A 17,597-nucleotide genomic window follows, 5' to 3' on the forward strand; every position below is an offset into this window, starting at 1 on the left:
TCCTCCTGAGTGCTTATACCACCGTGCCCTAGCTTTCATTCTCCTTAGTAGAACTGAGAATGAAGAAACCCTGTAGTTGTCTTATAGCTAGAGAACGAATGAGGACACGCAGAGCATGAGGTGAGAAACAGTGCGCACTGGGCACAGGGTTCATGTTCAAGTTTTCTTCAAGACTCTTCCTCTGTTTACTCATCCGAATACTTGTATTGCTTCTGTTTCCAAAATGCAAGTAGGCTTTTGTATTACAAGCATGCCAGGCGGTTAGGAACACGTGCCCTCCATAAATGCAAGCCCCTGCATCCTTGAAGCCCCTGATGACAAAGTGTCTGCTCTACTTTAGGCCTGTAGCCGAAAGCTCTACAACTGGCTGAGGGTGGCGCCCTACCGACCGGATCAGCAGGTGGAGGAAGATGATGACTTCATGGACGAGAACCAGGGGAAGGGCATCCGAGTGCTAGGCATCGCCTTCTCCTCTGCCAGGTGCCATCTCACACATGCCTTCCACATTTTCTTTTTCCTATTCATGGTTCACATTGCTAACTGTTGCTCTGTTTTTTCTGTGGCTGGCTGGCAGAGATCACCCTGTGTTCTGTGCCCTAGTCAATGGTGAAGGAGAAGTGACTGATTTCCTTCGCCTGCCCCATTTTACCAAACGGCGAACTGCATGGAGAGAAGAAGAGCGGGAAAAGAAGGTAAATCTAGAACATGGGTCTCAGGTGTATACCTGGAGTGCACTCTGCAATCAGTGAGGTTACAGCCTGAGCAAAGCAACACTAAAACCTCCATGAGTAAATAAGTTCATCACATCTTAAGCATAAGCCATAGAGTGTGATAACCGTAGGATATAGTAACTGATGTAGAAACATAATAAGCATTAATTTAAACAAACCACACTGTGTAGTACTCCACTGAAATTTTGGTCCCCATTTTTTTGTGTGTTTTTGTTGTTGTTTGGTTGGGTTTGGTTTATATGGGTTTTTTGTTGTTGTTGTTGTTGTTGTTTTTGTTTTTTTGCTTTGGTTTGGTTTAGTTTTTCAAGACACAGTTTCTTCCTATGTATATCCTGACTGTCTGGAACTCAGTCGAAGACCAGGCTATCGTCAGACTCACAGGGATCCATCTTCCTGTGCCTCCCAAGTGCTAGTATTAAAGGTGTGTGCCACCACGACCAGCTCTGATCCCATTTTAATTTTTAAAATGATCTCACCATTGGGAATCAGTCTCACTTCTGTGGCAGTAGATGGCACTCGAGTTACTAGGTGTGGTTTGCTTCTGGCATCTAGCCAGTGCCTAGGCCTTGTGTCCTAGAGCTGCCCTGGCTACTTTTTTTCTTACCAGCATCTGGGTCAGACTGTCCCATGAGCTGAGAGCCACTGGGGCATGAAGCCAACCTTTCCCTGCTTCTGCCCTTCATAAAAAAAAGATGAATTTGAATGTTTCTCAATGTCTTTATCATAATGATTTGGGGTTTTGTTTGTCTGTTTTTGTTTTTCTTTTCAAGACAGGGTTTCTTTGTATAGTCCTATCTGTTCTGGAACTCTGTAAGACTAGGCTAGCATCAAATTCAGAGAGATCAGTCTGCCTCTGCTTCCCAAGTGCTGGGATTAAAGGCATGTGTGTCACCGCCCACCTCCGCCACAGGCTCTTTCTTATTTTAAATTTTTCTAAGAGCCTCATTCTAAAAAATAACAAAGTTAACTAACAACTATGGTGTTTGTTGTTGTTGTTTTTCCCAAGACAAGGTTTCCCTCTGTAGCCCTGGCTGTCCTAAAACACTGTAGACCAGGCTAGCCTTGAACTCACAGAGATCTGCCTGTCTTTGCCTCCCGAGTATCAGGAGATAAATTTTGAGTTACAGCAAAAGAAAAATTTTCTGATTGTCCATCCTCTGAAATGCTTTAAATCAATTAAAGCAGAAGTAGGCTTGAGACATGTTAGGGAACAGGTATAATAATGAGTCCTTGGCACCAGTGTGGACAGGTCTCCTCCAGTCTTTTAGAATCTCAAGAGCTGGGACTCAGAGGTTAGGAACACTGGCTGCTCTTACAGAGAATCCAGGTTCAATTCCCAGCATCTACATGGCAGCTCACAACCATCTATAACTGCAGTAATCACCAGTTACAATGCCCACTTCTGTCCTCAGGCACACATGTAGTATATATACATACATGTAGATAAAACACACAAAATAAAAATGGGGCTGGAGAGATGGCTCAGTGGTTAAGAGCACTGTCTGTTCTTCCAAAGGATCAGGGTTCCCAGTACCCACATGGCAGCTCTGTACCACCAATTCCAAGGGATCTGACACCTTCACACATAAAATAAAATAAATTATTTTTAAAAATAAAAGTGTTTGACCCAGCAAATCTGCATTCAGTTTTTAAAACTGAAAAGTAAATTTACAAAACAACATACTATATACCTGCTTATATGAACTTCAACCATCACAATAAACTATCATAAACAGCAACATAGCCTAAGCTCCCCCTCAAAGGTCAGGATGTCTCTGAGGACCTAGCCATTATCTGGTAGGAATCTGTTTATTAAAAGAATAGTTAAGGGGACTGGAGAGATGGTTCCGTGGTTAAGAGCACTGTCTGCTCTTCCAAAAGACCCGGGTTCAATTCCCAGCACCCACATGGTAGCTCACAACTGTCTGTAACTCCAGTTCCAAGGGATCTGACACCTTCACACTGATGCACATAAAAAAATAGAATTAAATTATTTTTTATTTCTTTTTATGTACATTGCTGTTTTGACTGCATTTATATCTGTGTGAGGGTGCTGGATCCTCTGGAACAGGAGTTACAGACAATTGTGAGCTGCCAAGTGGGTACTGGGGATTGAACTCCAGGCCTCTGCAAGAGCATTCAGTGCTTTTAACCACTGAGCCATCTCTCCAGGCCCTAATTAAATTATTAAAAAAAAGAAGAATAGTTAAGCCAGGCATAGTGGCATATGCCTGTAATCCTAAAAAGCAAGTGGATCTTTGTGAGTTCGAGGCTAGTTTACAAAGAGAGTCCAGGACAGCCAAGGCTACAGAGAGAAACTCTTGTCTCAAAAACCAAACAAACAAAAAGAATAGTTAGCTAGGTAATGACAACACATGCCTTTAATCTCAGTACTCAGAAGGCAGAGGCAAGCAGATCTTTTTGAGTTTGAGGCTAGCCTGGTCTACAAAGTGAGTCCAGGACAGCCACGGCTACACAGAGAAACTCTGTCTCAAAAACAAAACAGTTTGGCCGTGAGTACAGAGAGATCTGCCAGCCTCTCCCTCCCTTAGTGCTGGGGGCTACAGGTGTGCGCCACCAAGCCCAGCCTAAAAAGAATAATATTAAAAAGAAAATCTCAGCTTGTTTAAAAACTTTCTATGTTCAGAGCTCTTTAGCCTCAATTTTATTTTAATTCAGGCACAAGATATTGAAACCTTAAAGAAGTTCCTTGTGAATAAGAAGCCCCACGTGGTTACCGTTGCAGGAGAGAACAGGTAGGAAGGAGCAGGAGCGTGAGGCCTGCTGTAAGGCTATGACCCAGCCACTTATCTTATTCCTGAATCTGGTACACGGCCAGAGCAGAGGCTCTATGTAATGTTGATTTCCCCGGGCGCTCTCTGGAGATGTGGTTCCTCTTTGTTTAAAACTCTTTCCTCCCCACAACACCTTAGTCAAAACACTGTCCATTCCTGAGGAAACACATCCTTTAACCACTGCTCTTCATCCTTCCAGGGACGCCCAAATGTTGATTGAGGATGTGAAGCGCATAGTGCACGAGCTGGACCAAGGCCAACAGCTTTCTTCTATTGGGGTGGAGCTGCTTGACAATGAGTTGGCTATTCTGTATATGAACAGCAAGAAGTCGGAGGTAATGCTGATTCCCACCCTCAAGGCTTGCTCTGGCAACTGCTATCGGCCCCAAAGAGATTGAACGGGAGATACAGGCTGTCAGGGCTAAGACCTGTTAGTTTACCCATGCAGAGACTTTCTAGTCTACTAGATATAGTTCAGATTGGCAGCTCCAGAGATTAAAGTGGTTCCAGGAAAACAAGGGTCCCAAAGGAGTTAAGAAAGTGGCTTCAAGCCAAAATGGTTTGGATTTCTTTTTCTTGTCACTAGGGATACCCTACGTTTCTGTGACCTTCTTTTGGTTCTAGGCAGAGTTCCGGGATTATCCACCAGTTCTAAGACAAGCCGTCTCTCTAGCCCGACGTATCCAAGACCCTCTGATAGAATTTGCCCAGGTGTGCAGCTCTGATGAAGACATCCTGTGTCTCAAGTTTCATCCCCTGCAGGTGAGTAGGATCGGTAGGTAGGCCAGGTGGGTAAAAAGGCACAGTAACCTTACTTGCTACTGTGTTGTAGGAGCATGTTGTGAAAGAGGAGCTGCTCAACGCCTTGTACTGTGAATTCATCAATCGGGTCAATGAGGTTGGGGTCGATGTCAACCGTGCCATTGCCCATCCTTACAGCCAGGCCTTGATCCAGTATGTCTGTGGCCTGGGACCTCGAAAAGGGACCCACCTGCTGAAGGTAGGCTTGGGTTGATTAGAAATAATCATTTCTTTGAGTGTGAAGAATTTTTGCCAGTATGATTGACATTAGTTTGTTGAGAATTACTAGTCAGTGAACATCAGAGTCCAACCTCAGGCCCTTGGGGGCCAAACCCTGCTCTTCGCTACTGTACTACAGTGGCCGTAAGCCCTGATGGAAAACAGGAAAAACTGAAAGCAAGGAGTTTCTTCTTCCAACAGAAACAAAAAGAGATTTCACAGAGCGCTTCCCTTGCATTCATAGTGCTGTTTCCCTAGATATGTTGTGACACCCTTTCAAGCCATACAGTTACATGTCATTGTCTTTTGGTTTTGTTTTCTTTTATTTGTTTTGGATTTTTGGTTTGTTTGTTTGTTTGTTTGTTTGGGTTGATTTTTCAAGACAGGATTTCTCTGTGTAGCCCTGGCCATTCTGAAACAAACTCTGTTTTAACCAGACTGGCATTAAACTCACAGAGATCCATCAACTTTTCCTCTGGGATTAAAGGCCACCCTTGTTTTTCTTCTTTGAGACAGAGTAACCCTGTGTGGCCTCACGCTTACTTTGTAGCTGAGGTTGATCTTGAGATCATATCCTTCTGCTCAATCTCTACCATGCTAGTATTACATGAGTGTGCCACCGTGCCCAGCTCTGCATAGTCTGATAGGTGGGGGTAGCTTATTAAAGGCGTGATTGAGTGTTAACATGGTGGTGTCCCAGATAGTAAGTCTAACAGAATTTGTGCCATACAGAGTTTAACAGAGAGCAGTCTAGGGGGGCAGGGCCTGATTGCCGCCCTACTCACTCCCAGCCCTCTTCCCTAGATCTTGAAGCAGAACAACACTCGACTCGAGAGCCGGACTCAGCTGGTCACCATGTGCCACATGGGCCCCAAAGTCTTCATGAATTGTGCGGGCTTTCTCAAGATCGACACTGCCTCTCTGGGGGACAGGTGATGCCCTGTGCTTAGACAGGCCAGGAGCAATTCCTTGGGCATTGACTTGGGGCTTCGGGAAGTTAGGCTTTTGAAAGGGCCCCAGCCATTGAAATTAGGCAATATTTTAAAGAAAAGGTAAGAAGTTGCCCCTGACAAATGGAAAAGATCAGTTGTGAGGTATTTTCCTGTGAGAGGGAGACACAGAAGTACCAGCATTGTCCTTCAAGGAGAAGGCAGAAGGTTGTGCGTAGGGTTCATCACAGTCAGATGAGGTTGGCAACAGCAAGAGGCCGTGGGAAAAGAGCATGGGTGTGAAGAAGTTCAAGACGGGGAGAGATTTGTTTTGTTTTAGGATGGTACTGAGACTTCACTATTGACCTCTTCCTCTCCAGAAGTTATCAACTCAGTCTTTGGAGGATCTTTTCCACGGGCACATAGCTCCTCATTCAGTAATGGAAGTCAGTGGGGAAATAGGCTTCAAGTTCTAAAACTTCATTTTCCACTCAGCTTTGCTGTAACACTCCACGAATAACATAGGCCCATGTGAGTGCACGGGCAAGACCAGCCTGGGAAGGCTTTATGGGGGAAAACAACTGCCAGCAAATTCTCAGAGGTTTTTTTTCCCCTTCTTGTTTTCTATTATGACTCATAAGTTCACTATATAAAATTCAACAGAAAGAACTATTATACAGAAAGTGGAAGTCCCCCATAATTCCACCCCCCAGAGAAAACTACCATAACAGTTTTTATGTATACTACAATTTTCTAAATTTTATTTTTGCTATGCATTTACTAACTACTCATTTACTTCAAAAAATGAGATCACATGGTTCATAGTGTTTTGCAGTGCATTTTTCACGTATCAGTATACCATGGCCATCTCCCCATGTCAGCAAGCATAAATTTACTTCATTCTTTTTAATGGCTGTGTAGTATTCCATCATATGGAGTGCCCTGGTTTACCCAGCCAGTTCCACATTGGTGGACATTTGGGTTCTTCACTGAAACTCCTGGTTTTATATCTTGCTCCAATTTCGCCTTTCCTGCAGCACTGACTCATACATTGAAGTCCTTGATGGCTCTCGAGTCCACCCTGAAACATATGAGTGGGCCAGGAAGATGGCAGTGGATGCCTTGGAATACGATGAGTCTGCAGAGGATGCCAATCCTGCAGGAGCCCTTGAGGAGATCTTGGAAAACCCAGAGCGACTGAAGGATCTAGATCTTGATGCTTTTGCAGAGGAACTAGAAAGACAGGTAGGTGACTGTCAGCCCTGGCAGGCAAGAGATTACCCAAAGCAGCTGTGTGGGAGGAAACTTGGGCAGCAGACAGCCACAAAAACCGTGATGCTGTTGTATTAGAGCTTGATCCTCTCCCTGCCCGTAATGTTTTAGGTTCTGAAGGAAGCTTTTAGCCACTCATTAGTAAACCAGGAAAAGTGTCAGGTCCAATGACCTTATGGTGAGGAGCAGGACAGAGGGAGCCCTTATTCCTCCTCTCTGGCAGCGGAGCTTTGCTTTGTCTCCTTTATGTGTGGGTCTCCTAAAGCATGTTCTTCACAGCTCAGTGCCCCATGGGTGATTCCAAAACCTCCTTTATTGAGGTAGGAGCAGTAGCACGCACCTGTAATAAATAATCCGTTACTCAGGAAGTTAAGGCAGGGACATCACACATTCAGAGGCAACTTGGACTAAGAGAGGAAGAAGTGAAAGAGAATTTCCTTTAGAAATGCAGACAGTAAAGAAAAGCAATGGCTGCTGCCTCCCGTCAACTAAAATTCCCAGTGAGTCAGGCTGAGGGCTGCAAGGCTTTTCCTGATGGGACCTTCTCCCCAGGGCTATGGTGACAAGCACATCACATTGTATGACATTCGAGCAGAGCTCAGTTGTCGGTATAAGGACCTTCGGACAGCCTACCGCTCTCCTAACACAGAGGAAATCTTCAATATGTTAACCAAAGAGACACCAGAGACGTTCTACATTGGTAAGTTACGTATGAGGTTGTGTTTATACTCGGGAATGCTATTTGGGGGACTGAGGGTGTTTAAAGCGTGCACATAAACTGAAAAGTGATTCCTAGGGGATTATGACAGGTTTGCAGGGCATGGTGGCACAAGCCTTTAATCCCAACACCTGGGAGGCAGACATAGGTAGATCTCTGAGTTGGAGGTCAGACTGGTCTACAGATCAAGGTCTGAGACAGCCAGGGTTACACAGAGAAACCTGTCTTGAAAAACAAAGACAGTTTACACATCAGGTGAGGAAGACCAAGAGCTCTTTTGTCCTAGTTTGCTTTCTTGTTGCTGTGATGAAACACTGGCCAGAAGCAACTTTTGAGGAGGAGAAAGGGCTTATTACATCATACAAGTTAGTTTGAGGGAAACCAGGAAAGGAGCTCGGGAGAGACTGGAATAGACACCATGGAGGAATGCTGCTTGCTGTATCTGGCTTGCTGTCAGGCTCATGTTCAGCTACCTTTCTTACACTTTCCAGGACTATTTGCCCAGGGTGGCACTGCTCCTCAGTAGGATCAATTAGCAGACTAAAAAAAAAAAAAACAAACAAACTATATATATATGTATATGAGATTACAGGTCTGTAATCTCACCGACTTGGGAGACAGGAAGCTTGTAAATTTTTTCCAAGACAGGGTTTCTCTATGTAGTCATGGCTGTCCTGGACTCACTTTGTAAATCAGGATGGCCTCAAACTCAGCTGTCTGCCTGCCTCTGCCCTCCCAAGTGCTGGGCTTACAGACATACATTGCCACCACAGCCAGCTGAGAATATAGTAAATTTGAGGACAACCCAAGCTACAGAGTGAATTCACAGTAGCTTGGTGAAAAAAAGGTCTCAAAATAAAAAGTAAAAGAAAGACTCAGGGTGTAACTCATTGTTGGAGTACTTCCCTAGTATTTTGCAAGGCCCTGAGTTCAATCCCCATCACCCCAAAATACAAATAAAGCTCTACTTCCAGCGTGCTTTGAGATCTTTATGAAATTGTCTCACAGGTGTCATTTCCCTGGTACTAAATCCAGGGAAGGTCTCTGTCTTCTAGTATGAGGAAGAAGTCAGCAAAGATGCCATAAGACAGCTATTTTGTCAGCAAAGGGTAGTGGGAAGGAATCGGCTCTCCATTCTGTTAACCTGCTTTCTTTCTCACAGGAAAGCTCATCATCTGCAATGTTACTGGTATTGCTCACAGACGCCCACAGGGTGAGAGCTATGACCAGGCCATCCGAAATGATGAGACAGGGTTATGGCAGTGCCCCTTCTGCCAACAGGACAACTTCCCTGAGCTCAGTGAGGTACGTTCTGCAGGTCACTCTACTGAGCTGCTGGGCTGGAAAGTCTGCCGAGGGGAGAGAGAGAGAGACAGGTGCGCAGGGTGGGGGTGGGGGTTTCAACATGAAATCCCTGCAGGAGCTACAGAAGTACCTCTGCGCTCTACTCCATTCTGCTTAAGTCACTGTAATCGTGAACTCTTGTCCCTACAGCAAGTTAGGACATCAATATCCATTTTCACCCACAGGCCACCAGGGTCCTTACTTGTTTGAAGGCATGTGTAAGCTCTGTATGTTTGTTTTTTTTTTTTGTTTTTTTTTTTACATTATTTCCACTCTAATTTTCCCTTTATTCTTCTAGACATTTATGTGCCTGCCTGCCTGACCTTTTCTCCATCCCCAGGGACAAGGGCTCATTATGTACCCCAGGCTGGCCTGGAACTCATAATGTAGACCAGGCTGGCCTTGAACTAATAGAGATATGTCTAGCTCTGCCTCCTTAGTGCTGAGATTAATGGCAGACTTGCCTGACTATCCCGTTTTTGTTTTGTTTTTAATTTTATTTAATGTGCATTGGTCTTTTGCCTTCATGTATGTCTGTGTGAGGGTGTCAGAGCTCCTGGAACTGGAATTACAACAGTTGTGAGCTGCCATAAGGGTGCTGGGAGTTGAACCCATGTCCTTTGAAGACTAGCCAGTGCTCTTAACTACTGAGCCATCTCTCCAGCCCATATCACTTTTTTTTTCTAAAGCCACCTAGCATTTTCTGTTTTTTCACTTATGAGGCCTAGTATAGCAAATTCCTGCATAGATACTATGGCGGAACAAAAGGGACCATGGTGGGGTTGGAACGTCAGTTAAGCGTGAGAGGTTTGTCTAATGGTCTTTAGTGCCAAGCTAAATCAAGAAGCTCTAGATGTTAACGCTCTCCCTTGGTGGATAGCATATTGTTTCCAGACCAGTGCCGAGTGGTACAATGAGTTACAGCAGCCTTGGACACTCTTTGTTTGGTTCGTGTGTGTTTAAATTCTCTTATTTATTTTGTGTGTGTACACACCACAGGAGACTAGAAATACCTTGTGGGTTCTCTCCTCCTACCATCTATATCCCAGGGATCAAACTAAGAGCATCAAACTTGTGGCAAGAGCCTTTCCCACTGAGTCATCTTCCTGGCTCCCTGGCTATTTTTACTTTTTTTTTTTTAGACATATTCACTTTCTTTTAGGTGTGAATATCTTGTCTATATGTGTCTGCACACCATGCGGTGTACTTGGTGTCCTCAGAGGTCAGAAGAGGGCATTGACCTTTTGTGGCTTCTGGGAATTGAACCCAGGTTCTCTGTAAGAACAATAAATATTCTCAACCACTGAGCCATCTCTGCAAACCCTCTGCTTACAGTTTTGCTGAACACATGAGCTGCAGAATCTTACCAGTCAGTTTCCTCTGTTCTTCAGGTCTGGAACCACTTTGACAGCGGCTCATGTCCTGGCCAGGCCATTGGTGTGAAAACACGGCTAGACAACGGTGTCACCGGCTTCATCCCCACCAAGTTCCTCAGCGACAAGGTGGTGAAGCGGCCAGAGGAGCGAGTGAAGGTGGGTGGGTGCCAGCCTAAGGAGCAGTGCACTCGGCGGCTGCCCTCGGCGGGCTCGCCAGCTCTGCGCCACCCACAGGAGTTAGGCTCTGTTCCCAGTGACTGCTGCTGGTGAGAGTAGGGGAGGATTTATAACTGGAAGAAGCGGGTGAGAGCATCTGAATGAGTAGTGGCTTTTGTCCACTGCCTTTGTAAAGCGGTTTCTGCTGGTTCCCAGCCCTTTGGGACAGGATTTCTTCCTGTGTGGGAAGCTGTCGTTTCAGCACATGGCAGGAAGTGAGGTCCAACATCACAAACAAGAGACCTCTGCCTGCTTTCCCTGTTGGGCAGTGTTGCTCAGGAGATTTCAAAGGCTGTGTGGCATAGCTCTGTGCATAGACTACCTCTGGGCTTCACAGCTGAACAGGGCCACATAGGAGGAACAACCTCCAAAAGAGAGGCTGGCAGTAAATCTCCCAGGTCCTTTCTGTCCTGTCATCTCCTCCTGCATTGGGCTCCAGGTGAACACTCAATGAGTGTGTGTCCACATGTTGTGTGTGTTGGGTGGGGGCAGTGTCAGAGAGTACTTTTTCAGAGTTGATTCTCTCTACCTAGGGTTATCAGCTTGGACTTGGGGGGGGTATTTTGTTTTGTAGTCCTAGCTGTAACTTGCTATGTAGACCATATAGAGGTTCACCTACCTCTGTTTCCCAAGTGCTGGGCTTAAAGGCATGTTTTTGTTTGTTTGTTTGTTACTCTATCCAGTTCTGTCTCAGTTTTGATGATACACTTCATCTGACTTTTTATGTGGGTTCCAAGGATCAAATTCCGTTCTCTGGGTACTGGAGAAATGCCTCAGTGGTTAGGAACACTGGGTGCTCAAACTGGCTGTTCTGAATTCAGTTCCTACCACCCACGTGGCAGCCTTCAACTATCTATAGCTGTAGTTTCGTGGAATCCTATGCCTTCTTGTGATGTGCAGATGTATACATGCAGACAAAACACACACACACACACACATATAGTACATAAATAATAAATCTTAAAAAAAAAAAAAAAAAACCTCAGATCTCCAGGCTTGTACTGTGTTGTCTCTAATCCTTCAACTTTATGAGAAGAAAATACTCTCTTTGTTTTCAGAGGTAGAGTCTCTTGTAACCTAACCTAGCATTAAACTCAGTATGAAGTAACTGAGGATGACCTTGAACTTCTGATCTCCCTACATCTACCTTCCAAGTGCTAAAATTGCCAGATATATGCCATACCTCTTTGTATGTAGTAATTGGGCCACCTCTCCCTCTGCTGCTAGAGAAATCTAAATGCCTTCAGGATCACCCAGTCAGTGCTATGTCTGGGTCCAGATTTGCCTGGTACTCTGTGTCTTAGTTACTGTTCAGTTGCTATGAAGAGACACCATGACCAAGACAACTTATAAGAGAAAATGTTTAATTGGAGGTTTAACTTACAATTTTAGGTTAGTCCATGATCATCATGGAGGGAAGCAAACAGTCATGGTTCTAGAGCAGTAGCTGGGAGTTTTTACATCCTGGTCTATAGGCAGTAGGCAGGGGACACTGTGCCTGGCCTGGGCTTTTGACGCTTCAAAGCCAATCCCCACAGCATACCTCCTCCAACAAGGCCGTGCTCTCCACTTCTTCCAAGCAATTCATCAACTGAACACTAAGCATGTAAATATATGAGCCTGTGGGGTCCGTTTTAATTTGACCACCACACCTTGTATGAGTCTGGGAGAGCTGTGGATGTAGGGTTCAAAAAGATACGTTGGGTTTTGTTTTTTGTTTGTTTGTTTGTTTGTTTTGAGATGGTCTCTGTGTAGCCCTGGCTGTCCTGGAACTTACTCTGTAGACGAGGCTGGCTTGGAACTAAGTGATCCACCTGCCTCGGCCTCTCTGCCTCAGCCTCCCTGCCTCGGCCTCCCAATTGCTGGGATTAAAGGTATACACTACCACTACCCCAGGGGGGCGGGAAGAGACATTCTTAATAATGAAGGCAGGCTTTTCAACAGGATCCAAACAGAATGCCTTCAGCCAACATTTTCAGGGAAGGGCTAAGTCAGGAAAGATGCCAAAAACAGCTATTACCTTGCTTCTTTTCAGAAAAGGACGTGAACTTAAGATAAAAATGTGGGAGGAGGGGTTGGGGATTTAGCTCAGTGGTAGAGCGCTTGCCTAGTAAGTGCAAGGCCCTGGGTTCGGTCCTCAGCTCTGGAAAAAAAAAACAGTGGGAGGAGTACCTGTTATAATACTCCAGTTTTCCAGCTAAGAGTAGGAAGCATTGGTACAGGATACACCTACCCACCCCTAAACTCCTACTCTGCCATTTGGTAGCTGGCTTTGGGCAGGTCCTCTATCTGGACGTTGCTGTTTTTGTGTCAAGTAAAGCCTTGGGCTAGGTAGTTTGTCCCTCCAGCTCACACGTTGTGTGGACCTAGGTGGGGATGACCGTCCACTGCCGCATCATGAAGATTGACATTGAAAAGTTCAGCGCAGACTTGACCTGCCGGACTTCAGACCTCATGGACAGGAACAATGAGTGGAAACTGCCCAAGGACACCTACTATGATTTTGATGCAGAAGCCGCAGACCACAAGCAGGAAGAAGACATGAAACGAAAGCAGCAGCGGACCAGTGAGTGCCCAGCAGAAGGCCTTGCCCCTGAATACAGCTTATACCCAGGGACCTGGGCTGCAGACTTAGTGTGCATCGGTGCCAGAGGGTGGGTGCCCAGTTTCAGACACTGAGGCCTACAGGCATGAAAGGCAGGCATGAACAGGTCTGGAAGTGAGGCCCCCTAGCATACATTCTGCTAAACTTCATTTCTTTTAACAGCCTAAGAACTGAGGTTAAAACTGCATTCACATCAGAGAATCCAAGCCCAGAAGGTGTGACAGTGTCTGAGTCCAGTGGAGGGTCATGAGCTATCCCTGACTGTCCTGTTGCTACTAGTTCCTAACCTGTCACTTGGTCTGTCTCTCCTGACCTCTTCAGCATACATCAAGCGAGTGATTGCACACCCATCTTTCCATAACATAAATTTCAAGCAAGCAGAAAAGATGATGGAGACCATGGATCAAGGGGATGTTATCATTCGACCCAGCAGCAAGGGTGAAAACCACTTGACAGTGACCTGGAAAGTCAGCGATGGCATCTACCAGCATGTGGATGTGCGAGAGGAGGGCAAGGAAAACGCCTTCAGCCTGGGAGCCACTCTGTGGATCAACAGTGAGGTGGGAGCCGCGCCTAATCACATCTTTCTGTTTGCTTTCACTTGACAGTAACTTGTACACATACGTGTTTTTGTTATGCAGAGCAACAAAGTGAGGTAGCTTTATTTTCCCTATATTTCAAATTTTAAAATTGCCTCAAGAAAATTATTGAAGAAGGGGAGAAAATCGCACATATGAGGTCTCTTATTTATCTTCAGAAAGGAGAAATCTGAAGTTCCCTGTTCTGAAATAGGAGGGGAGCATCACAGTTAGTTCATAAAGATTTTATGCTAGAGCCAGTGTCTGGGATTTTAATCAAACCAGTGGATAATTGAGGGAACTTTGCACTGGGAGGTTCAACAGGATCAGGATGTCAGCCCTTACTGTCTTGTCTCTTCAGGGTGGGTTTGATAAAGGGTTGGGAGTCTTAGGTCAGACTGTGACACATGAGGCCTTAATGTTCTTCCTACAGGAATTTGAAGACTTGGATGAGATTGTGGCCCGCTATGTCCAGCCCATGGCTTCCTTTGCTCGAGATCTGCTAAACCACAAGTATTACCAGGACTGTAGTGGTGGGGACCGAAAGGTGAGCCTGGGGCCCTTGGACAGCTTTCAGGCTCTCAAGGGTGAACACTTTCCATTGAGTGCTGGGGACTCGGTGCTGAAGGAATCGTGTGTGTGTGTGTGTGTGTGTGTGTGTGTGTGTGTGTATGTGTCAGACGTTGTGAACCAAGCATGCTACCATCCCACCCTGTCCCCTCTTTCTACCCCCAGAAATTAGAAGAGCTGCTCATCAAAACTAAGAAGGAGAAGCCCACCTTCATCCCTTACTTCATCTGTGCCTGCAAGGAACTGCCTGGCAAGTTCCTCCTGGGATACCAGCCCCGGGGTAAACCCAGGTGAGCACTGGTGCCGAGATGCTGCTCCCTCAGGGTGCACACATGCCTCTCTGGTGGTTGGAGGTGGGAAAGAGGGTCATGTTGCATGCATGTCCAGGCTGTGGCCCAGCACACAATCTTGGGCTTCATGACAATTTTTTGTGGTTTGGTTTTGCTTCTTTTTTTTCTTCTTCTTCTGTAAGTTGATTGTGTTGTTTGCCAGCAAGAACTTTTGTAAATGGGTGTTGTGTCACAGTGTCAGAGGGTGGACATTTCTGGTAGAGATAAAAGCAAAGAATTGCCTAGAAACGTGCCTTCATCAACACCTTCCTACCTTCCCTACCCCTCCCAGGCACTGCAGTGGTGGGATAAGACAAAGGTGTCATACTGGCCCAGCCTTTCTGCTCACTCTTCCACCTTTCCAGAATTATCAGCACATTGTGGCTCTCTTGTGCCCTTCTGAGTGGTGGGTGAGGTGGAGGTGTCTCCTACTCTGTTCCCTTCCATGTTTGATTGGCAGGCTGCTTTTTCTGAAGCATTTATTCCTTTCCTGTACCCTTCTAGCTCATCCTGAGCCTGCAGCAGTGGCCAGTTTCCTTAGGATGTTTTGCTTAGGTCAGTTGCACAGTTCAGTGATCATGCCTGCCTTCCCTGCCCTGGCACCAGCGATGCTCCCCTTGCAGAGAAGTACACATGTGTGCTCTCTCTCTGTACAGGCTACATGTGATGCATAGCTTGGACCATTGGGTGGGGCTCAGGGGACTTGGGCCACACATGGCACTTGAAACATCATACTCCTGATGTTCCTTTCCTGCCACATCAGTGCCTTCCAGAGAGTGGCAGCCAGGGCCCTGGAAATGTCTCTTGAAGGCTACCTGAGAAAGGTGGGGATCTGAAACAATAGGTTAAACACAGTGGTTTCCCAAAGAAGGGAGCACCGGCTCCCCAGCATGCATCCCTGTGTGGAGATGTAAGAAGCAAGTTTAGGCTGAGTATAGGGAAGACTTCACTGTGCTTAGCACTGTCTCTCCGCTGTTCCAACATGCATCCCTGTGTGGAGATGTAAGAAGCAAGTTTTGGCTGAGTATAGGGAAGACTTCACTGTGCTTAGCACTGTCTCTCTGCTGTTTTTGGCTCTCCTTGAATGAGCACAGCACTGTGTTAAATGGTGATTGCTCTGTGTACTAGCTCCATGATTCCTTGGACTGCCCTTGGGGCTTAGAGACTGTTGTGCTTGGTGTGATCACATAGGTGCAGAATTCACAGAACTTACTTACCTAAAACTAGAACCAGGTAGGAAGCCAAGGCCCATCCTCTTAGCCACTCTGCTGTTCTCAGAATATTGAATGAAGGCAAGCTAACTATCTTCTAGACTGCCAAAGAATTCTTCCTGCCATTTGGAGCTGCCCAGGGAGGCCTCTTCCTACCTGGTGTCCTCTAACCTTGCTCTCATTCTCATCTGCAGCACGCTGTCTTCAGTGAAGGCATCCCATCTCCAGTCTGCCTCTAGCAGGCTTCCTCTGGCAGCCTGTGCTCAGCACCCAAGGCCACAGCCTCCTTTGCCTTGACTGCTCTGTCATCTGCATCCCCATGTCCTCTCCTCCTCCAGCACTCATTATGGCTAATGTACATGGTTTATATTTATTTGGTCACTTTCTCACAGTGGCCCCAAGTGTGTCTTACTTGAGGTTGCTATTGCTGTGATGAAACATCATGACCAAAGCAACCTGGGGAAGAAAGGGTTCATTTGGCTTACACTTTTGAATCATAATTCATCATTAAAGGTCAGAATAAAAACTGAAGCAGGGCAGAAACCTAGAGGCGGGAGCTGATTCAGAAGCCACAGAGGAATGCAGCTTCCTGGCTTGCTCCTCACGGCTTGTTCAGTCTGCTTTCTTCTATTATAGAACTCAGGACCACCAGCCCAGGGGTGGCCCACCCCACTAATTAAAAGAAATGTCCTTCAGGCTTGGCTACAGCCTGGTCGTCGTCGTCGTCGTCGTCGTCTTTTTTTTTTTTAATAGTTTTTCTTTTCTTTAAGATTTATTTATTTATTTATTTATAGTATTCTGCATGCATGTACACCTGTAGGCCAGAAGAGGGCAGCAGATCTCATTATAGATGGTTGGGAGCCACCATGTGGTTGCTGGGAATTGAACTCGGGACCTCTGGAAGAGCGGACAGTGCTCTGAACCTCTGAGCCATCTCTCCAGCCCTGGTCTTATTTTCTCAATTGAGCTTCCCTCCTTTCTGATGACTGTAGTTTCTGTCAAGTTGACATAAAACTACCAGCACATAGCCATCAGTATCTAATACTTGTTACTTATAAAATCTCAGGATAGAATATGTGACAGTGACTCCTGAAGGATTCCGGTACCGGGGCCAGATCTTCCCAACTGTGAATGGACTCTTCAGGTGGTTTAAGGATCACTATCAGGATCCTGTGCCAGGTAAACTCTGTTGTTCCCTGACTTTAATCTGTGCTGAGGACACAGGTCCTGTCTTAGTCGGTGACGTTGGTCATCGTCTTAGCTGCCTCACCGCGGGTCCAGCTTCTTAGCAGTAGGGAGGGTCTCCATCCACTGGCCTGTGCAACTTCTCCCCCCTCCCTTTTTCGTCTTCAGACTCTTGAACTAGGAAGCCAAAAGTAATTTTCTTGAGAACCATAACTGACTGCGTTCATTTCTTACAGGTATCACTCCCAGTAGCAGCAGCAGGACACGGACCCCTGCTTCTATCAATGCTACTCCAGCTAACATCAATCTTGCAGGTAGTGTGCTTGGGGCTGAGACCTCTTAGGGCAACAGGGAGCTAAAGAGGTCCAAACCGCTGACGTGGACATCTGTGCTCACAGACCTGACGCGAGCTGTGAACGCCTTGCCTCAGAACATGACCTCGCAGATGTTCAGCGCCATTGCTGCTGTGACAGGCCAAGGGCAGAACCCAAGTGCCACCCCAGCCCAGTGGGCATCCAGCCAGTATGGCTACGGCGGCAGTGGAGGAGGCAGCAGCGCCTACCATGTATGTGTTTTCAGGAGAGGGAGCACCTCTATACAGACCCAGATCCTACAGACACCTCTGGCCATGCCCATCACCAGGAGCGTCATATGCTTGAGCCTAGGAACCATCTGTAGCAGATGTTCCTTAATCTCCAGCACATTTGACAGGGCAGGG

The 17,597-nt window shown here is 46.2% G+C and overlaps 1 protein-coding gene across 2 annotated transcripts in view; it reads left to right on the plus strand.

Annotated features, from left to right (window-relative positions):
- Supt6h (SPT6 homolog, histone chaperone and transcription elongation factor) overlaps positions 1–17,597 on the plus strand; it is a 55,321-nt gene that overhangs the window by 24,244 nt on the left and 13,480 nt on the right. For both annotated transcript variants that reach the window (XM_060387209.1, XM_021630561.2), the window contains exons 18-35: positions 341–480; positions 575–692; positions 3,411–3,487; positions 3,726–3,861; positions 4,151–4,288; positions 4,359–4,526; positions 5,351–5,478; positions 6,513–6,720; positions 7,300–7,447; positions 8,628–8,770; positions 10,201–10,341; positions 12,772–12,967; positions 13,328–13,566; positions 14,018–14,131; positions 14,320–14,444; positions 16,761–16,873; positions 17,116–17,193; positions 17,278–17,444. In XM_060387209.1, the coding sequence (XP_060243192.1) occupies positions 341–480; positions 575–692; positions 3,411–3,487; positions 3,726–3,861; positions 4,151–4,288; positions 4,359–4,526; positions 5,351–5,478; positions 6,513–6,720; positions 7,300–7,447; positions 8,628–8,770; positions 10,201–10,341; positions 12,772–12,967; positions 13,328–13,566; positions 14,018–14,131; positions 14,320–14,444; positions 16,761–16,873; positions 17,116–17,193; positions 17,278–17,444 (2,577 nt within the window). The remainder of the gene's footprint in view (positions 1–340; positions 481–574; positions 693–3,410; positions 3,488–3,725; positions 3,862–4,150; positions 4,289–4,358; positions 4,527–5,350; positions 5,479–6,512; positions 6,721–7,299; positions 7,448–8,627; positions 8,771–10,200; positions 10,342–12,771; positions 12,968–13,327; positions 13,567–14,017; positions 14,132–14,319; positions 14,445–16,760; positions 16,874–17,115; positions 17,194–17,277; positions 17,445–17,597) is intronic.

This window comes from Meriones unguiculatus, chromosome 7 (assembly GCF_030254825.1).
Source record: "Meriones unguiculatus strain TT.TT164.6M chromosome 7, Bangor_MerUng_6.1, whole genome shotgun sequence".
NCBI lineage: Eukaryota > Metazoa > Chordata > Mammalia > Rodentia > Muridae > Meriones > Meriones unguiculatus.